Source organism: Pangasianodon hypophthalmus, chromosome 21, assembly GCF_027358585.1.
Source record: "Pangasianodon hypophthalmus isolate fPanHyp1 chromosome 21, fPanHyp1.pri, whole genome shotgun sequence".
Lineage (NCBI taxonomy): Eukaryota > Metazoa > Chordata > Actinopteri > Siluriformes > Pangasiidae > Pangasianodon > Pangasianodon hypophthalmus.
In genome coordinates, this window is record NC_069730.1 from 14,905,153 (window position 1) to 14,921,312 (window position 16,160).

Here is a 16,160-nt window from a genome sequence, read left to right on the forward strand (position 1 = left end):
AGTATACATTTCAAACTCGAGAGAGATGAAGAACATGAATGAAAACATTAAAACTATTTCGGGAGTTCCCGAAAACTGTTTATACATCCAGATTTCTGTAAAGCTGCTTTGTGACAATGTCTATGGTTAAAAAAAGCTCTATATAAATACAATTGAATTGAATGGAATTAATCATGCCTCTCTGTGATATCTGGAATAAATTATAAACAAGCCAAAATTTCTTTCTTGTACATCGGAAATTTAAGTCGAAACAACTGCCAGGCATATTAGTGTAATGTTAATTAATTGTAGACCCCTCTATCTATTGCCAAGATCTGTTTCAGTGCTAACATTACAGTTAACTCCATCGAGAGATCTCAGGGAGCACTGCAGACTCCGTCAGCTATACAATACACACCCTGAAAATGTAACTAGATGCAAAACTGTGAAACTACCGGCTTTTTTAGTCCACTTCTGGAACCCTAAGTGATTAAAAAAAAAATGTTGTCTTAGAAACAATATTAGAGAAATAAGATCTAATGACCGGCATTAGCTTATAAATAATCCACCCTGTACAGTTAAAGGACACAAAATGCAAAAACAGACAAAAAAAATGACTGTGAAGGTGAAGATCTGATTGTGGTGGTGAAAGAGCCAAAAAAAAAAAAAAAAAAAAAAAAAAAAAAAAGTGCCAAAAAAAACAATTTACTTTGTCTGAGGCAGGCCTCCAAGAACATACTGTATAGATAGACTCATCACGACACACACACACACACACACACACACACACACACACACACACACACACACACACACACAGAGTGGAGAGACTAATCCAATGAACTGTTTATGGTGTAAACCCTTTTTGGGCATGGATGAAAACACTGAAGACTGGACAAACAAACATGAAATGAAGGCATGGCTTGAAAGTAAAGGAGGAGGAGTGTCTGATAAACTGACCCTGGACATTACGCAGAATGTTGCAAGATTTCAGGCGACAAGGGTGTGAAGCACTGAAGCAATGCAGGCTGGGAGTTCTTGAAGTTTTTGCTATTTTAGATGGAACCTGCTTGAACACTTTTAAGCCTGTTTGTCAGAAAGCTGCTGAACTTCCAAAAGACAAAAGGTCACACACATCTGCGTTTTTTTTTTTAATTAATAAATCAATTACACAGGGACGTAAAGCGTTACACTGGATAAAGAGAACTGATCGAGTAAATATCATGTAAATATCATGTAAATATCAGCTACACCACCAGTCTTAATGTTGGACACTCCTGCTAATATAGAAGGGTTTGTTTCATCTTTTTCTTATTTTCTACTATTTTAGAATAATAATTAAGACATAAACACTATAAAATAACAACTTTGGAACTATTCAGTGACCAAGAAACAGTTAAACAATTAGAAACTTAAATTCTTGATGAAGCTTTGTGCACTCTTGAAATCTTATCAACCAGCTCGACCCAGGAGGCTTTTCTTAAAGTTTCCCCAAATAGACAGATTACTTGTTGGTTCTCAGGGTGGAAAAAAAACTTGTTTAGGAAAACAATTTAATTTCAAGCAAAAAACTTGTACTTATTAAAGTACATTTTAAAATTTTACATGGGCAGTGCACATCATTAGGGCATGAACGCCACTATTTTCACTTGTCTTAGAAAGAACGTCAACCATAAAGCCTTTACCAAAATGTTTTTACGTGTAGTTAGGGGTGAGAGATATAATAAAATAATGTCACAATTCTTGAAGATATTTTTATACGACATATCATATGCATAACTATATACAGGTTTGAAAACAAATTGGCAGAAATATAGTGGTGTTGAATTAAAAAAAAAAAAAAAAAAAAAAAAAAAGTGTTCCATGTTATAATGTTTTGTAATGCCTAAAAAAAAAAAAAAATTCATACCATTATTATTATTATTATTGAAATAAAAAATCTCTTTATATATAAGTTTTTTTTTTATTTCTAAAAAGAATTACTAAATTTTTTTTTTATGCTGAAAAGGAGAATTTAAAAAAAATAAATTATATATATATATATATATATATATATATATATATATATATATATATATATATATATATATATCAAAATGAGTTAAAGAGATCACCATGAGAAAAGCGTATTGTGACAATTTATCATTAGAGTGATATGACATATCTCATATCTCCCAGCCCTGACTAGTTATGTATAAACCTTTATCAGGGTGACTTGGCCATTACAAGTGGACTTGGTTAACTTACTTCCTCATTGACTGCTGTAATAATTAGTAGTTGGATTACTTTAAAAGCTTAGAAACCGTATTATATTATTATATACTCTACTGTTATCTATAATCAGAAACCATGAACCTTTCTTTAGGCCTATGGATTATAAACAAAGCTTTAACTGACATTTTTAAGCTTCTCTTATCCAGTGACACGCAGAATTCAATCCAAGCTTGCAGATTTGCAGAAAGTGAGAGTTATGGTTAGCAGGTCACTCAGGCACTTCTGGGATTTGAACTCACAACCTACTGGTCACAGAACCTTATGTCCCAGGTTGTCACTGCTTATACACGCATCTTAATGGTCACTTTAATAGGAACACCTGTACCCCTGCTCATTTATGCAGCCAATCATGTGGCAGCAGCAGCATGATGCATAAAATCATGCAGATACAGGTCAAGAGCTTCAGTTAATGTTCATATCAAACTTCAGAATGGGGAAAAGGTGTTCTCTCAAGCCAGATTGGCTGGTCTGGTTTGTGTTTGTATCTGTATCATTTTTTAAAAACTTTTTAGATAACAACAAGAATGCAGGTGTACAGGTGTTCCTAATAAAGTGGATAGTAATTGTATCTTGTGGAGTACTGAAAAACAGCAAAAAGTCCATTAGGTCTGTCTTCCCAACCCTCTACTTAACACAAGCTGAGTCAAAATTCAGGAAGCTGACTGAAATCCAAGACATTTACCAAGGAATTATCAGAAGGGCTTGACCAGAAGCCAAAATATTACTGGGAAAGAGAACAATGACTTGATGACTATTTATCCTATGACACCATATGAACTGGTGGTGGTTTAAAATAGGGGAAAAAAAGAAGGGAGGCATGTGTAAATATAGGCTATCCAATATAGTTACTTGTGAGTGAATCACCAAGACTGTAGGCTGTAGGCATCCTGTAATGGGAAAATAATCAACAACCGGGTGAAGTGATGCAGCCTGAAGTCAAGTTATTGTAGCCACTCTTGCCACTCTGAAACTTGATTTGTTTCTTATAATAACAGTTGCGTTATTCCTTTTATACCACAGCAATTTGCAAATAACTAAGTTTTTATTAATTAAAGAATGACACATGATAATTTGTGTCCGTTTATAATTATATGTTGTGGAAGGTCCACAAGACAAGTCAGTTCCTGTTATCACTTATGTTACAGCAGCTATAAATAATTGTTCAATCGCCAGCCTCTTTCTTTTTCTCTGACTTGGAGTTACTAAGACCAAAAAAAAACAAAACTTGCCATGTTGACACGAAACAGGAAATAGCAAAGTCATCTGTCCTAACGGACTTTCCCATTGGAAAACTTTTTTACAAAGAGCTGACACTGGAGACTCCTTCCATAAACATAAATCCTTACAGAAAGCTTCAGTATGTCAACAATTACACATTTTCTTTGTTAAATTAGGTGAAGCTTCCGCCATACCAGTCCATGTGAATGAGTTGCTACTAAAGAAAGAATAACGTCTCAGAGTAAGTGCATTAATATAAACTTGTGATTTGCCAAATGTATACTACACTATCTGCACTATTATCATGGCTCTATAGTGTGGAAGTCCATTCTTACATTCCCCACTACTCATTTGCACACAGACAACAGTGAACCGCTGCAAGCAAACGACTAGTTTCCATGTGCAAGAACAATCTTGTCAATGCATCAGCTTCCTGACAAAAAAAAAAAAAAAACTCACAATGGGTGACACAAAAGAAATCTCAAAAGTGATTATTACACTAATGGCCTAATTCACACATGCAGTGGGAGCATTCACAAGCTAATTAGCATGTTTAAGAGGTACATATTGTCTTTTTATGTGTGTCTTTAATTATCTACTGAGCTGGCTGCACCATGAATAATTAGATCAAAAATATCGTCGATGTAAAAATGTGTCAGTTTAAGTTTTATTTTCATTTATTTTGCGATATTTTTAAAATGAAAGCGGTGCAACACATGAGCAATTCGGACCTTAACCTCTGAATAACTTTGGAGTTCATTCCAACTGGCTACCATGACGGATTTACCAGGTTAAACAAATAAAAAGCTATAACGTCACACTTGGGATCAATCAATTTATAAAAAACAAAAAAAAAACACCATTTCCTTTAAGGAGCTTTGTTTGACGCACTCTGTCTAATACATGCCGCCATTTTTGAAATTGTAACCACTTAAAATACAAGATTACAATGACCCCCGTCCCAAAATACAAATAATTAAATAAATAAATGAAATCAGAACTACTTCTTTTCCCAAGAAAGCAATCTGTACAAATGTTTATTACATGCCGCAGTAATCGTGCCTTTGGCCCATCCTTTACAAACCAAATTAAAAAACCTGATGCATCCACAAATATTTGGCTGCGTCTGAGCTGACAGGTAAATACAGATTTCCTCGAAGACCTTCTCCAGCGAACACACGTGAGCAGTTTTGGTTCGAATGAGTGTGTGTGTGTGTTGATTTAGGCATGCGGCGTAGCCCATCCAAAACAAAAATGGTTCAAACTGTGGTTCAATGGTTCAAACATCCTCAAAACGAGAAGGCAGAACAAAACTCCGAATCACGCAATCCCTTGTGCAAGTCTTAACAAGCCTCCGAGCCTTCCTGGTTTACTTGTTTTGTGAAACACACACACACACACACACAGGTGGAGGAATGTATAGAAAACCTAGACATGGATAAATGTGTGCGATAGTTGGTGCACATACTTATGTGAACTGCAACTTCTGATTTGTCAGAGATGGACATCATCATATAGACTGGGCCATAATTTAAAGGCTGTTATGTCACCTATTATACAGCCCCAGAAAGCTGACTCACCTTAGAAGAAAGCAAACATGGTGTCTATTACAGAACAATAATCCGGTACAAGAGTTTAAAATTACCTTTTATTATTATTATTAATAATAAAAACTATTCACATATTTGAAGCAGTTTTACTTTAGCCCTTTCACATTAGGCCTCCGTCATCCATCTTGTAGTAAAGTTGTGTGTAAATGTTTTTGTTGGGCAAACTACACTAAAAAATTTCCACCAGATTGACAAAACGTTTTCTTTGTTCTCACCTACACATGTTGATAAATGCCAATCACGGCATGGACTGACTCGAACTCCTTTTATAGGATGCCAATTCTTTTGTCCTAATTGAATGGCTAGTCTTATTCGTCTTAATTTATGGATTTGTTTTGGATTGCTTTCTTTCATGTCATTAATATGAACTGATTTTCACAAAACGTTCCCTAAATTAGTGTGTGCGATCAAAAATACATAAGCGATTTAAACTTGATATGCAAAGTGTATATTAAATTGCCACCAATTACATGAACTGAAGCCAATTATCCTCATTACTGAGTCTCTTTAGTCCTTATATGTAAATTTGCACTCTCCTAGTTTTTCTAAACGAACTGGATTTTCATGGACGCTACTGGTATCAATTTGTATAAATGCACCTGTGAACGATTTATGAATCTATTTGTTTATATCCAGCTGGATGAATGAGGCCCATTAACTTTTACAGGGGATTCAATATTAATCAATCAGAAAGAGGTTCATTATGAACAGAGACGGAGTAGAAATGCTCGGACGAATTGATGCACCAATTGTCTCGGGGACAAGACTAGTACAATTCCCGGGAAGCTCATGTGTGAAGAGAAACAGAGATTACCAGGTCAACAAAATAGAATCGCAGGAGAAAATTTCTGAAAACTGGAGCGAATCAGAAAAGAAATTCTCCATCACATAAATGATAAAGGATGCAATACCACCATTTACGTAAGAATCAACAGCAAAGCACATAAGTAAAGAGAAGATGTAGATGACTGCACGTCTGCTTGAGGATCAAGTGTTTGTAGCGTAAATTTCATCAAATACACCGTATTTTAGGTTCGTTATATGTCTCAATGTGTAGCCACGCGAACCAGACTGCTTCTCCTCAAAATATGGTCAAGACCCGCCTACTTTCATAGAAAAGGACCAATCACATGTCAGCAAATATGCAAAGATGTCACATTTATTTCCCACTAAATGTTTCAAGCCAAGCTCCTGAACACTTTTAATGATGGCTCATTGTGTTGGTGTTCAATTTTTTTTTGACGTAAACTATGGATCGCTAATCAAGATCCTGAAGCTTGCAGCCAGAAAGGTGCAAAAAAAAAAAAAAAAAGCCTATCAGATGCTCCATAGCCAATCTGCGGACTGTCCGACGCTAGAGCTACATACTGTGTACCTGGACTTTCATGGCTAAATACTATTTCACACGTTTGAATAAAGCAAAGGCCGGAGGTCTTCCATGTTTTGGGTGTGAATAATTTAGGACGAACCATATTCCAACAGGGGAACAACAGACTGATATGACTGGGGCTCTTAGGCACTGATGCCAGGAACTGGTGCATCTAACATTTATCGGGGTTCATGAGGGCATGCAAAGATAACATCTGAGATTCTTTTCAGCTCTCCTGTGTGTACAATACCACAAACACCTGTCTCGATGAAAGTAGTTTAGATCTCATGATATGAGTAATGATATGAGTATGAGTAAGGAAAGTAAATAATTGCTTGGATTAAATGCTTACATTCAAATTAGATGTCTGCTTGTCAGTGACAAATAAACAGTGAAATATGACAGAACATAAAACAGGATGTCATTTAGGAAATACTTTCCGCATCTTAGACCTGATGTTGCTGCTGGTTCAGGTTCAGGTACATTCCAGTATTCAGTTCTCTTTTTGGATATTTTACCATTGAGGATTTCTCACCCTGTTTGTTGTTCGCACCACAGCTTCTCTAACTCAGCTATTTAACTGTAAATGGTGCAAAAAACAGTTTGTAGTGAAAGTGTAGTGAAATAAATGTCTTGGGGGAAAAAAGAAAGCAATAAGTAGAGGCTATTTAGTTGCATAGACATCAAAACCAACTAACGCGTCATGTCATAGACCTAGCTGTATTTCTCGTATGAGTGGTTGGCATAGATAAAACACATGCATACACTATATACTGTATATTTCAATAGTACTGTACAAGAAATACTGTTCACATTATTAAATATTAATTTCTAATTGCTAGTCTCCTGTTGCCACCCAAAACTGCTTACTTTGTTGTAGGACTACACTCTGTGAGGTGACAGAAAACCACAGCTATGTATAGTAGCATTGTAAAAGCTCTTTAGCCATAAAACAAATGTAAAGCAGACTGGGAGCTCGAGACTCCAATCAAGTGGACCACAAAATGAACCACAAACAAGCATCTCTAGAGATCCGAGTACGATGCATTTGTGGGCTGTTTTAGAGTGGTCTGAAATCATATGCACAAAAATGCTGAGTCTTAGATCTGAGATCACATGGAATGCTTGGAATAACATCCTGAATACCAGCTTGAACACAATCATAATGCTGTAATGTAATGTTTTACTATCTGTACTACCATACTGAAGTGTTTTATTATTATTATTATTATTATTATTATTATTATTATTATTATTATTCCTCTTATTTTACAGTGATCTGCCAACGACTGAACACGTTTATTACCTAAAGAACATGTCATATTTCTATTTGTTTATAGTTACAATTAATGATGAGGAATGCCCACAAAAACAAGTTAGTTTTCGTTTACATTATACACTATAAAGCACTGACATTGGAGACTCCTTCCAAAAACACATAAAGTGAAATAAACGGCTCCTGACAGAAAACGTCACCATATTAACATTTACACGGTTTTTATTCCATTTCGTTGGAATTCAAACATCCTTGTGTGATTTGTTACTAGAGAAACATTAACATTTTAGATCGAGTGCATTAAAATAAACTTGCGCTTTGCTTTGGAACTGGAACTCCTGCCAAGCTGCTGTTATAGAAAATTACTCAGCACCTACTGACCAATCGGAATCGATCAATCAACAGCACTGTGGTATAAATGTGTGTAAGTGTGTACAATGTGACAGAAATGCTTATCTTACTATCAGTTTTTCTTACGTTCCTCAAGAGTTCTTTGGGTAGTTAAGGGTTCTTTAGCTTCCTAAATGGGTTCTACATGGAGGCTTGTCTAAAATAAAACACTGTGTTGAACTTTTAACTGATGATTGAACTGTTTTTTTTTTTCTCAACAGTGAATCGGTAAGCATTAGAAACTTCTGGCATGGCTAATGCTTATTTAAAACGAACACACAACGTATAATAAAATGTGTGTGCTCCAACACACCCATTGTAACCTAATGAAGGGTTAGATGAGCTGATAAGTTTAGGTAGAGAAGGAAAAAACAGAAACGTACAGTCCCTATACACTCATGTCCATAACCTGTTGTAAGTATGAACTATTATTTTCCTTTCTAAACACTATCCCAGTGTCATACAATTACACTGACGGTGAATCCATATTACATAAGTTCACACTGCCACATTCCATCTGTACTGCACTTTAACCTGCATATTGCAATCATGTTTCTATCTTTCTGTCCTCAACAGACATGTCTATTGTACTGAGTCACACCTGTGGTTGCAGTGTCTGCATGCGCTGTATGCAGAATGAGTAAGCCAGAAGCTTTCCTCATACCACACACTGGTTTATATGTATAGTGCAGTACAAAAATTTGGAAACCAACAAGACATTTAGTGCGTTAAGCCGTTTTTCAACAATCTTTTAAGATTACTACTTGCAACACTGTATGAGACGATCCCCATAAAGTCTTGTACAGATTTGATAACAGATAACATCGTGCAATAACATCATCTCCATTTCAGACTACGTGACGAAGATCCTCTAACGATAGACCTGTGATTATGGAAACTTAGCCTACTAACGTCTGCTCACGTCATGAATCAGAAAATGTGGTTGCCTGAACAGAAACATGAAAAATCAAAGTGGGCTTGAGGTAACAGGGATAGTTTTTCATTTGCATGTTTTGTTTACGTTTTGTCATTGCCGCTACTACAGGAGTTCTGTCTAATCCTATCGCTGGAGGAGTGTCGTAGCAACGATCACATTCGGAGATTTTAATACAAAATTTCTGACACCGCCAGGACTTTGGTCGCAACGGCTTTAAATCGTCCACATCACATTACGCGATCTAAGACCACCGATCTCAAGCTACGAGTGAAGAATTTGTTTACGATGTGTGGTGTTTGTCTGAAAGCATTATCAAGCTGAAAGTGTATTACATTCATTTCTTCGTGTTGTGCTGCGGGTGTGCAAACTTTTGCACTCAACTCTATATCTTCTAATGCTGCCAGATTTCTTGGACTTTTTTTTTTTTTCCCTCTAAAGATCAAGCCTAGATGGTCATAACAAAACATTCTTTTGGTTCTTTCTGAACTATATTTCTGCTGATTTCGCAACATTCCGACTGTTGATTTGTTGCACGTTTCTTTCTCTTCTTTGCACTTCAACTTCTTTGAATTCTCTTTTTTGTTGGGTTTCTGCACCTAGAAACCATGAGGAATGCAAATATCTGGATTCGGTTGTACGGTGAGAAAGTTCAACTGAATTAATCGTCTCCAGGAAACACAAACATGAGCAGAACATGAGTATATAAGGTGCCTCTGAGGAAACCTGGCCTAATGATACATCTACAAGGACTGAAGAGCTCCAGGTTCCTAAATGACTGTTGAAAATTCTGCAGTAGAGATTAATATTTTCCATAAACACTCTTCGTGAGTTCATATATTATTACAAAATGTCTACTGTGTCTGTAAACAATCCTGGAGAGAGCTAAAGTGCTGCTAAAATCACTACTTTTCCCTGTGTAACCTCTCCAAGTGCCACCATGAACCTATCAAGTACAATACTATATAGTATGTTAAGTGTGCTAAAGTAGTACGCGCTGATTGGAGGCGTGTTGGATCTTTGACATACTAGTTAGTGTGCTAGTATGCGGTTTGGGACAAGGCCCTTATCAGTCAGACTTACCGATAATCACACACAGAACATCCACGAGGATAAAGAGCTTCCTTTTGTTTAAGTCCATCATGTTGAACGCCAGTGTGTGTGTCAGTGTGTGAGTGAGTGTGTGTGTTAAGTGTGTAGCAGGTAAATGCGAGGTCCACGTTGGGAAGAGTGTAAACTTGAAGTGCGAGTTCTTCCGGATCCTCTGCTCCTTTATACCTGTGACGCCACTGATTTGTGCTCAAGGTGCTCTCAGGAGAACACGGAACTTCTTCCGCTGCCGAGGAAAAGCTCGCTGTCTGTCCTCAGAGCTGTGTGTGAGGAGAAGGTGTGAGCGAGCCGGACATGAGCTGAGGAGCGAGGAGTGTGTCCTGCGGTGAGACGAAACAGCGAGGGAAAAACAGCAGGAAAACTCCTCTCTCTCTCTCTCTCTCTCTCTCTCTCTCACACACACACACACATATACACACACACACCGAGTTAAGCTTCACCTTCCAGCGCGCGCAGTAAAACTGCACCCCGGGTCCACACCCCCTCCTGGTGACGTCACAATCCCTGCCCCGTGCACTCGACTTTCCCTAGTTCACAATTCCTTTTGCTCTCTCTCTCTCTCTCTCTCTCACTCACTCACTCACTCACTTTCCCTAGTTCACAATTCCATTTGCTCTCTCTCTCTCTCTCTCTCTCTCTCTCTCTCACACACACTCACTCACTCACTCACTTTCCCTAGTTCACAATTCCTTTTGCTCTCTCTCTCTCTCTCTCTCTCTCTCTCTCTCTCTCACACTCACTCACTTTCCCTAGTTCACAATTCCTTTTGCTCTCTCTCTCTCTCTCTCTCTCTCTCGCTCTCACTCACTCACTCACTCACTTTCCCTAGTTCACAATTCCTTTTGCTCTCTCTCTCTCTCTCTCTCTCTCTCTCTCTCGCTCTCACTCACTCACTCACTCACTTTCCCTAGTTCACAATTCCTTTTGCTCTCTCTCTCTCTCTCTCTCTCTCACTTTCCCTAGTTCACAATTCCTTTTGCTCTCTCTCTCTCTAACACACACACACACACACTTTCCATAGTTCACAATTCCTTTTGCTCTCTCTCTCTCTAACACACACACACACACACACTTTCCATAGTTCACAATTCCTTTTGCTCTCTCTCTCTCTCTCTCTCTCTCTCGCTCTCACTCACTCACTCACTCACTCACTTTCCATAGTTCACAATTCCTTTTGCTCTCTCTCTCTCTAACACACACACACACACTTTCCATAGTTCACAATTCTTTTTGCTCTCTCTCTCTCTCTCTCTCTCTCTCTCTCTCTCACACTCACTTTCACTAGTTCACAATTCCTTTTGCTCTCTCTCTCTCTCTCTCTCTCTCTCTCTAACACACACACACACACACACTTTTTCTAGTTCACAGTTACATTAATACTCATTCTTACACACTTTCTCTTACACACTTCCTTTGTCACACACGCCCACTTTCCCTAGTTCACAATTATATTAATACACATTTCCTTTTTCTTACACACACACACACACACACACACACACACACACACACACACACACTGGGTCTCATGAAATGAGTTCATTTCAGCATTCAGTGCATTTCAAGCTGCTTTACTGCCAGTGATAATATTAACTGAATATAACATTTGTAATAGTCAACAATAATAACAAGTAATGTTGATAGATAGATAGATAGATAGATAGATAGATAGATAGATAGATCTCACAAACACACTCTGCAATTCAGTTCAATTAGGTTCAATTCAGTGTGCTTTACTGGCATGACAAACAATGGTACATTGCCAAAGTGTGGGTCACAGAATGTAACATTAAAGAAAATCATCATCATCAGAAGAAGAAGTTTAGTATAGTTTTGTTCAAAAGAATATTTAATGTTTTAAAACAAAAATAAATGTATGAAGAGACAGTTTGTAATACAGTCAACAACAATAATAGATAGATAGATAGATAGATAGATAGACAGATCACACAGAGATGCTTGGCATTCAATTCAGTTCACTTTGGTTCAATTTGATTCAAGTTATGCTTATGAAAATTTGTAAAACTGTAAAAGACCATTTTAAAACAATTAAAATAAACCGTATCAAATACAGCAGTAATGATAACTAGATAAACCAACAGTTTGTGAATACTGTGCAAGTGCTTATTCATTTGAGAGTTTTTAAGATTTGAGAGTTTTAAAGGAATATGTCACATTTTTGACCTTGTGAGGACATTTGGTTGGTTCCCACAAAGAAAAACAACTAAAAAAAACAGTTTTTGTATAAAACCTAAAAGAGCCAAAAATATTTACTTTTGGTTATTGAGATTAAGAACAAGATTATTTGATTTGAATTTAGATTTTTTTTTTTTTTTAATGTCAAAAATAATTTCTAGGCAAATGCATGTGTATTTCAGGTATGTTTTGTTGGTGTTGTCAGCATATCATCTGCTCTTCAGGCTGCCAGGTTTGTGTGTGTGTTTGCCTTTCTTCTGTGTGTTCAGTCATTCACTGTGTTCAGGTGGTCTGCCACACTGCAGTGTGTTTCTAGGGCTGAATTTAGCTGCATTTTACACAGTTTTGTATATTCTCCAATCAGTGGAGTATTGTTGCTACAGCTGTGCTGTCATTTGATTGATTTTGCAAGTGAATGGTAGTGTGTGTTGGTGTGTGTTAGTGAGCTTCTCTCTCTCTCTCTCTCTCTCTCTCACACACACATACACACACATAGCAGTCTGATGTTGTCTGACCATTTAGAGATGAGCTGATCAAAAGAAAAAAATTAAACCCTGAAACAATTAAGAGACCATTAATCACTGTAAAACACCTCAGGAGGCTAATTAACACAGCAACGCATGTACTTTATGTTACTTGGAAAAAAAAGATTGTTTTAAGCAAAGAGAAGTTCACATGGACCTAAAAATATTGTTTTTGAGTGAGTTGTTAAAGCACACATTTTGGTTTTTGGTTTGGTGACTAACAATTTGTCTAAGAAAATACAGAATTTTGAGGAGCAAGAGCTGAATAAATGTATACATATATTTCTAACAGTAAATCAGCATCGATATGGCTAAATGACTGTAATATAGGAATACTACATTTTCTTTTGTAATTACACAAACTGTGACCTTAGATTATGGTTCTGTCTGACAATTCTATGCTTTTAAGATACTAAGCCATAAAGTTTTGACCCTCAGTGAGGTCAAAGGAATATTCAATATTATATTTCAGTCTTGAAATACTGTAGTTGAGGGATATTCCATAAAAAATATTGTAGCAGATACCAAAAATACCAAATAAGGAACATAGAATATTTTATATGGAATATAGGATTTTTATAGTATAACATATTACATCTGTAGTTCTTAAAGGAAAGAACTGTTACTCTAACTTGTCACTCTAACTTTTGGCTGTGTGGCTACAATCTGAGCGGATGGATGTGTGTGTGTGTGTGTGTGTGTGTGACACCAGGGTGGCACCGCAGCACGTCTGTCCAAACAAAGAAAGACTCTGTCAGGAATTCCAGGCGCAGGAAAAGATGAATTTTGCTTTTCCTCATGCTTGTTTATCTGCCTTCCTCAGCTCACTCAGCTTCTTTACTAAAACACAAAACCACTGTTTCCATTCTACTTATTTGTTTTCCAGGCATTCTTGGACACATCTGTTCATGTAAACTGGAAAAGCAAAAGGAAAAAAAAAACACAATAACATACATACAAAAACATATAACAGGTCAAGTCTGGTCTTGAGAAGTTTTCTGTTTACTTGTACTTGTCTCTGACTTATTGGCATTTGTACTTGGACATGTCTCAGGCTTGGGTATTGGATTCACTAAATACGGTCTTGGTCTCAAATAAGAGTTTGTAAAAATACTATTCGTGTTGTCTTTCTTTTTGCATGCACAAAGTTTGATAAGAACTAACTTCTAGGAAACACACAATGCATGAATGATGCCAACTAGTTGAATTAAAGGCTTGGCCTCAAAAAGGATTTGATCGTTTTGGTCTTGATCTTGGACTCGACCTTGACTTGGCCTCAACACCCTTAAGATGTCTTAAAACATCAACTTGTCTAGTCCTGGTCTTGGACTTTTCGTGGACTTGAGAATGGTGGTGTTGATTACAGCCCTACATACAACATGCTTTTTTTTTTTTTTTAATCGCATGTCATATAGAAGCAACCCCCTTCTCACTTCACAACAGTAAATTGAGTCACAAAAATGGCTGCTAAGGTTTATTGTGTGTTATGATTCTGTGGATGTTTTGGCCCTTCACATGCAGGTGGTAACAAGAAGCAAGAATATTTGGATGGTGAGAGACAGATGGAAAGGAAAATGTGTGGATTTTGGGCAGGTCCATGTTTGCTAACACATATCGTATATACGCAAGCAATAAACATAATGAGAGAAACAAGAAGATCAGAGAAAATAGAGAACGGGGCACTAAAAGAAAGAATGCAACCTTACCTAACTAAACATTAGTACCAAGGGTATCACCTGCCCATCAGTTTGTCAGTTAAAATGTCTTTTCTCCCAGAATAAAGATATATTTGAACTGCTGCTTCTGGGTAACCACTTACACAGGGACTTGGATGACTTCAGAAAACATTAATTTTCCCCCAGAGCATTGTTCAAAACATTGCCCTTGTACATAGACATCAATAAAACATTGAAATACCATTTGAAACGAATTTTCCATCATTTCGTTTGCCTGTGTATCCTGTTTGCTCCTTAATGCCATACCACTTCTCACCAGTAGGTGGCAGTAAAACACTACCAAGCAGCATTCATTATTGAGCCCAAGAAGAAGAATAAACTCCATCCATCCATCCATCCATCCATTTTCTGTTCCGCTTATCCTACACAGGGTTGCGGGGGAGCCCGGGGCCTATCCCAGGGGACTCGGCACAAGGCGGGAGACGCCCTGGACAGGGTGCCAGTCCATCGCAGGGCACAATCACAATCTCACACACACACACATTCACACACCCATACACAAACTACGGACAATTTGGAAATGCCAATCAGTCTACAATGCATGTCTTCGGAGTGCATGGGGAAGAAACCAGAGTACCCAGAGGAAACCCTAGAAGCACGGGGAGAACATGCAAACTCCAGAATAAACTCTTGAGCTGTTTATTTTTACCCCTTAATCAGAAAAGTGTTATATATGTTTTGTTATTCTTCTTTTTTCAGTATGATATGAAATACCAGTTGCTAAAGCAAGGTGTTTCAAGTCTGTGGAGTTTAAACAAGATTGCAGCACAAAAAAGAAAAGAAATACAATTTTCTGAATTCAGTTTCTTATATTCTATAAAACATATTATTTACATTGACTATAAACTTCTATGACCTGCTAGCAAAGATAAAATCCTAATTAATATGAGTTTATTATTTAATGTACAGTTGTGTTGCAGTATATTTGACATCTAAGTCTTCCATCTTGGAATTTGGGGTTGCGCATGTTCAGTGACCCTTCCTTTGTACATCCTTTACAACAGGGGATTTTCTTTCTTTTATTTTCTTTTTTCTTCCAAGTGGAATATCTTTAGAAAGATAGAACCCTATCCAGAGAACCCTTTATTCTAAGGATGTAGAGCTGACCTAGACAAGCACACCAACCTGATCACAACAAACATCACAAAACCCACAGTACACCCCTTGTCCTCTTAAAGACAAAGAATTCATGGACATCCAAGTTGATGCCAGCAGCTTACCACTGCCTACAAACCAGTGTACAGTTTATGAACTGAAAGGAACCATCCAGGCAGCTCAGCCGATAGCATTTCCTTGCATGTTCTTCCCATATGCATGTGGGTTTCCTCTGGGTTCTCCAGTTTCCTCCCAAAAACATACCGGCAAGTGGATTGGGTGTGCTAAATTGCAGCTAGGTGTGAATGTGCGTGCATGGTGCTCTGTGATGGACTGGCATCCCAGTCAGAGTGTATTCCTACCTCACGTCCAGTATTCCCAGGCTAGGCTCTGGATCCACCGTGACCCTGACCAGGATAAAGCAGGTTACTGAAAGGGAATGAGTGACT

At 37.4% G+C, this 16,160-nt stretch overlaps 1 protein-coding gene across 1 annotated transcript in view; it reads right to left on the reverse strand.

The window, feature by feature from the left end:
- Positions 1-10,649, reverse strand: part of plpp2a (phospholipid phosphatase 2a) — a 33,999-nt gene extending 23,350 nt beyond the window's left edge. The window contains exon 1 of the mRNA XM_034314771.2: positions 10,134-10,649. Coding sequence (XP_034170662.1) covers positions 10,134-10,194 — 61 coding nt within the window. The 5' untranslated portion in view covers positions 10,195-10,649. The remainder of the gene's footprint in view (positions 1-10,133) is intronic.
- Positions 10,650-16,160: the final 5,511 nt, after the last annotated feature.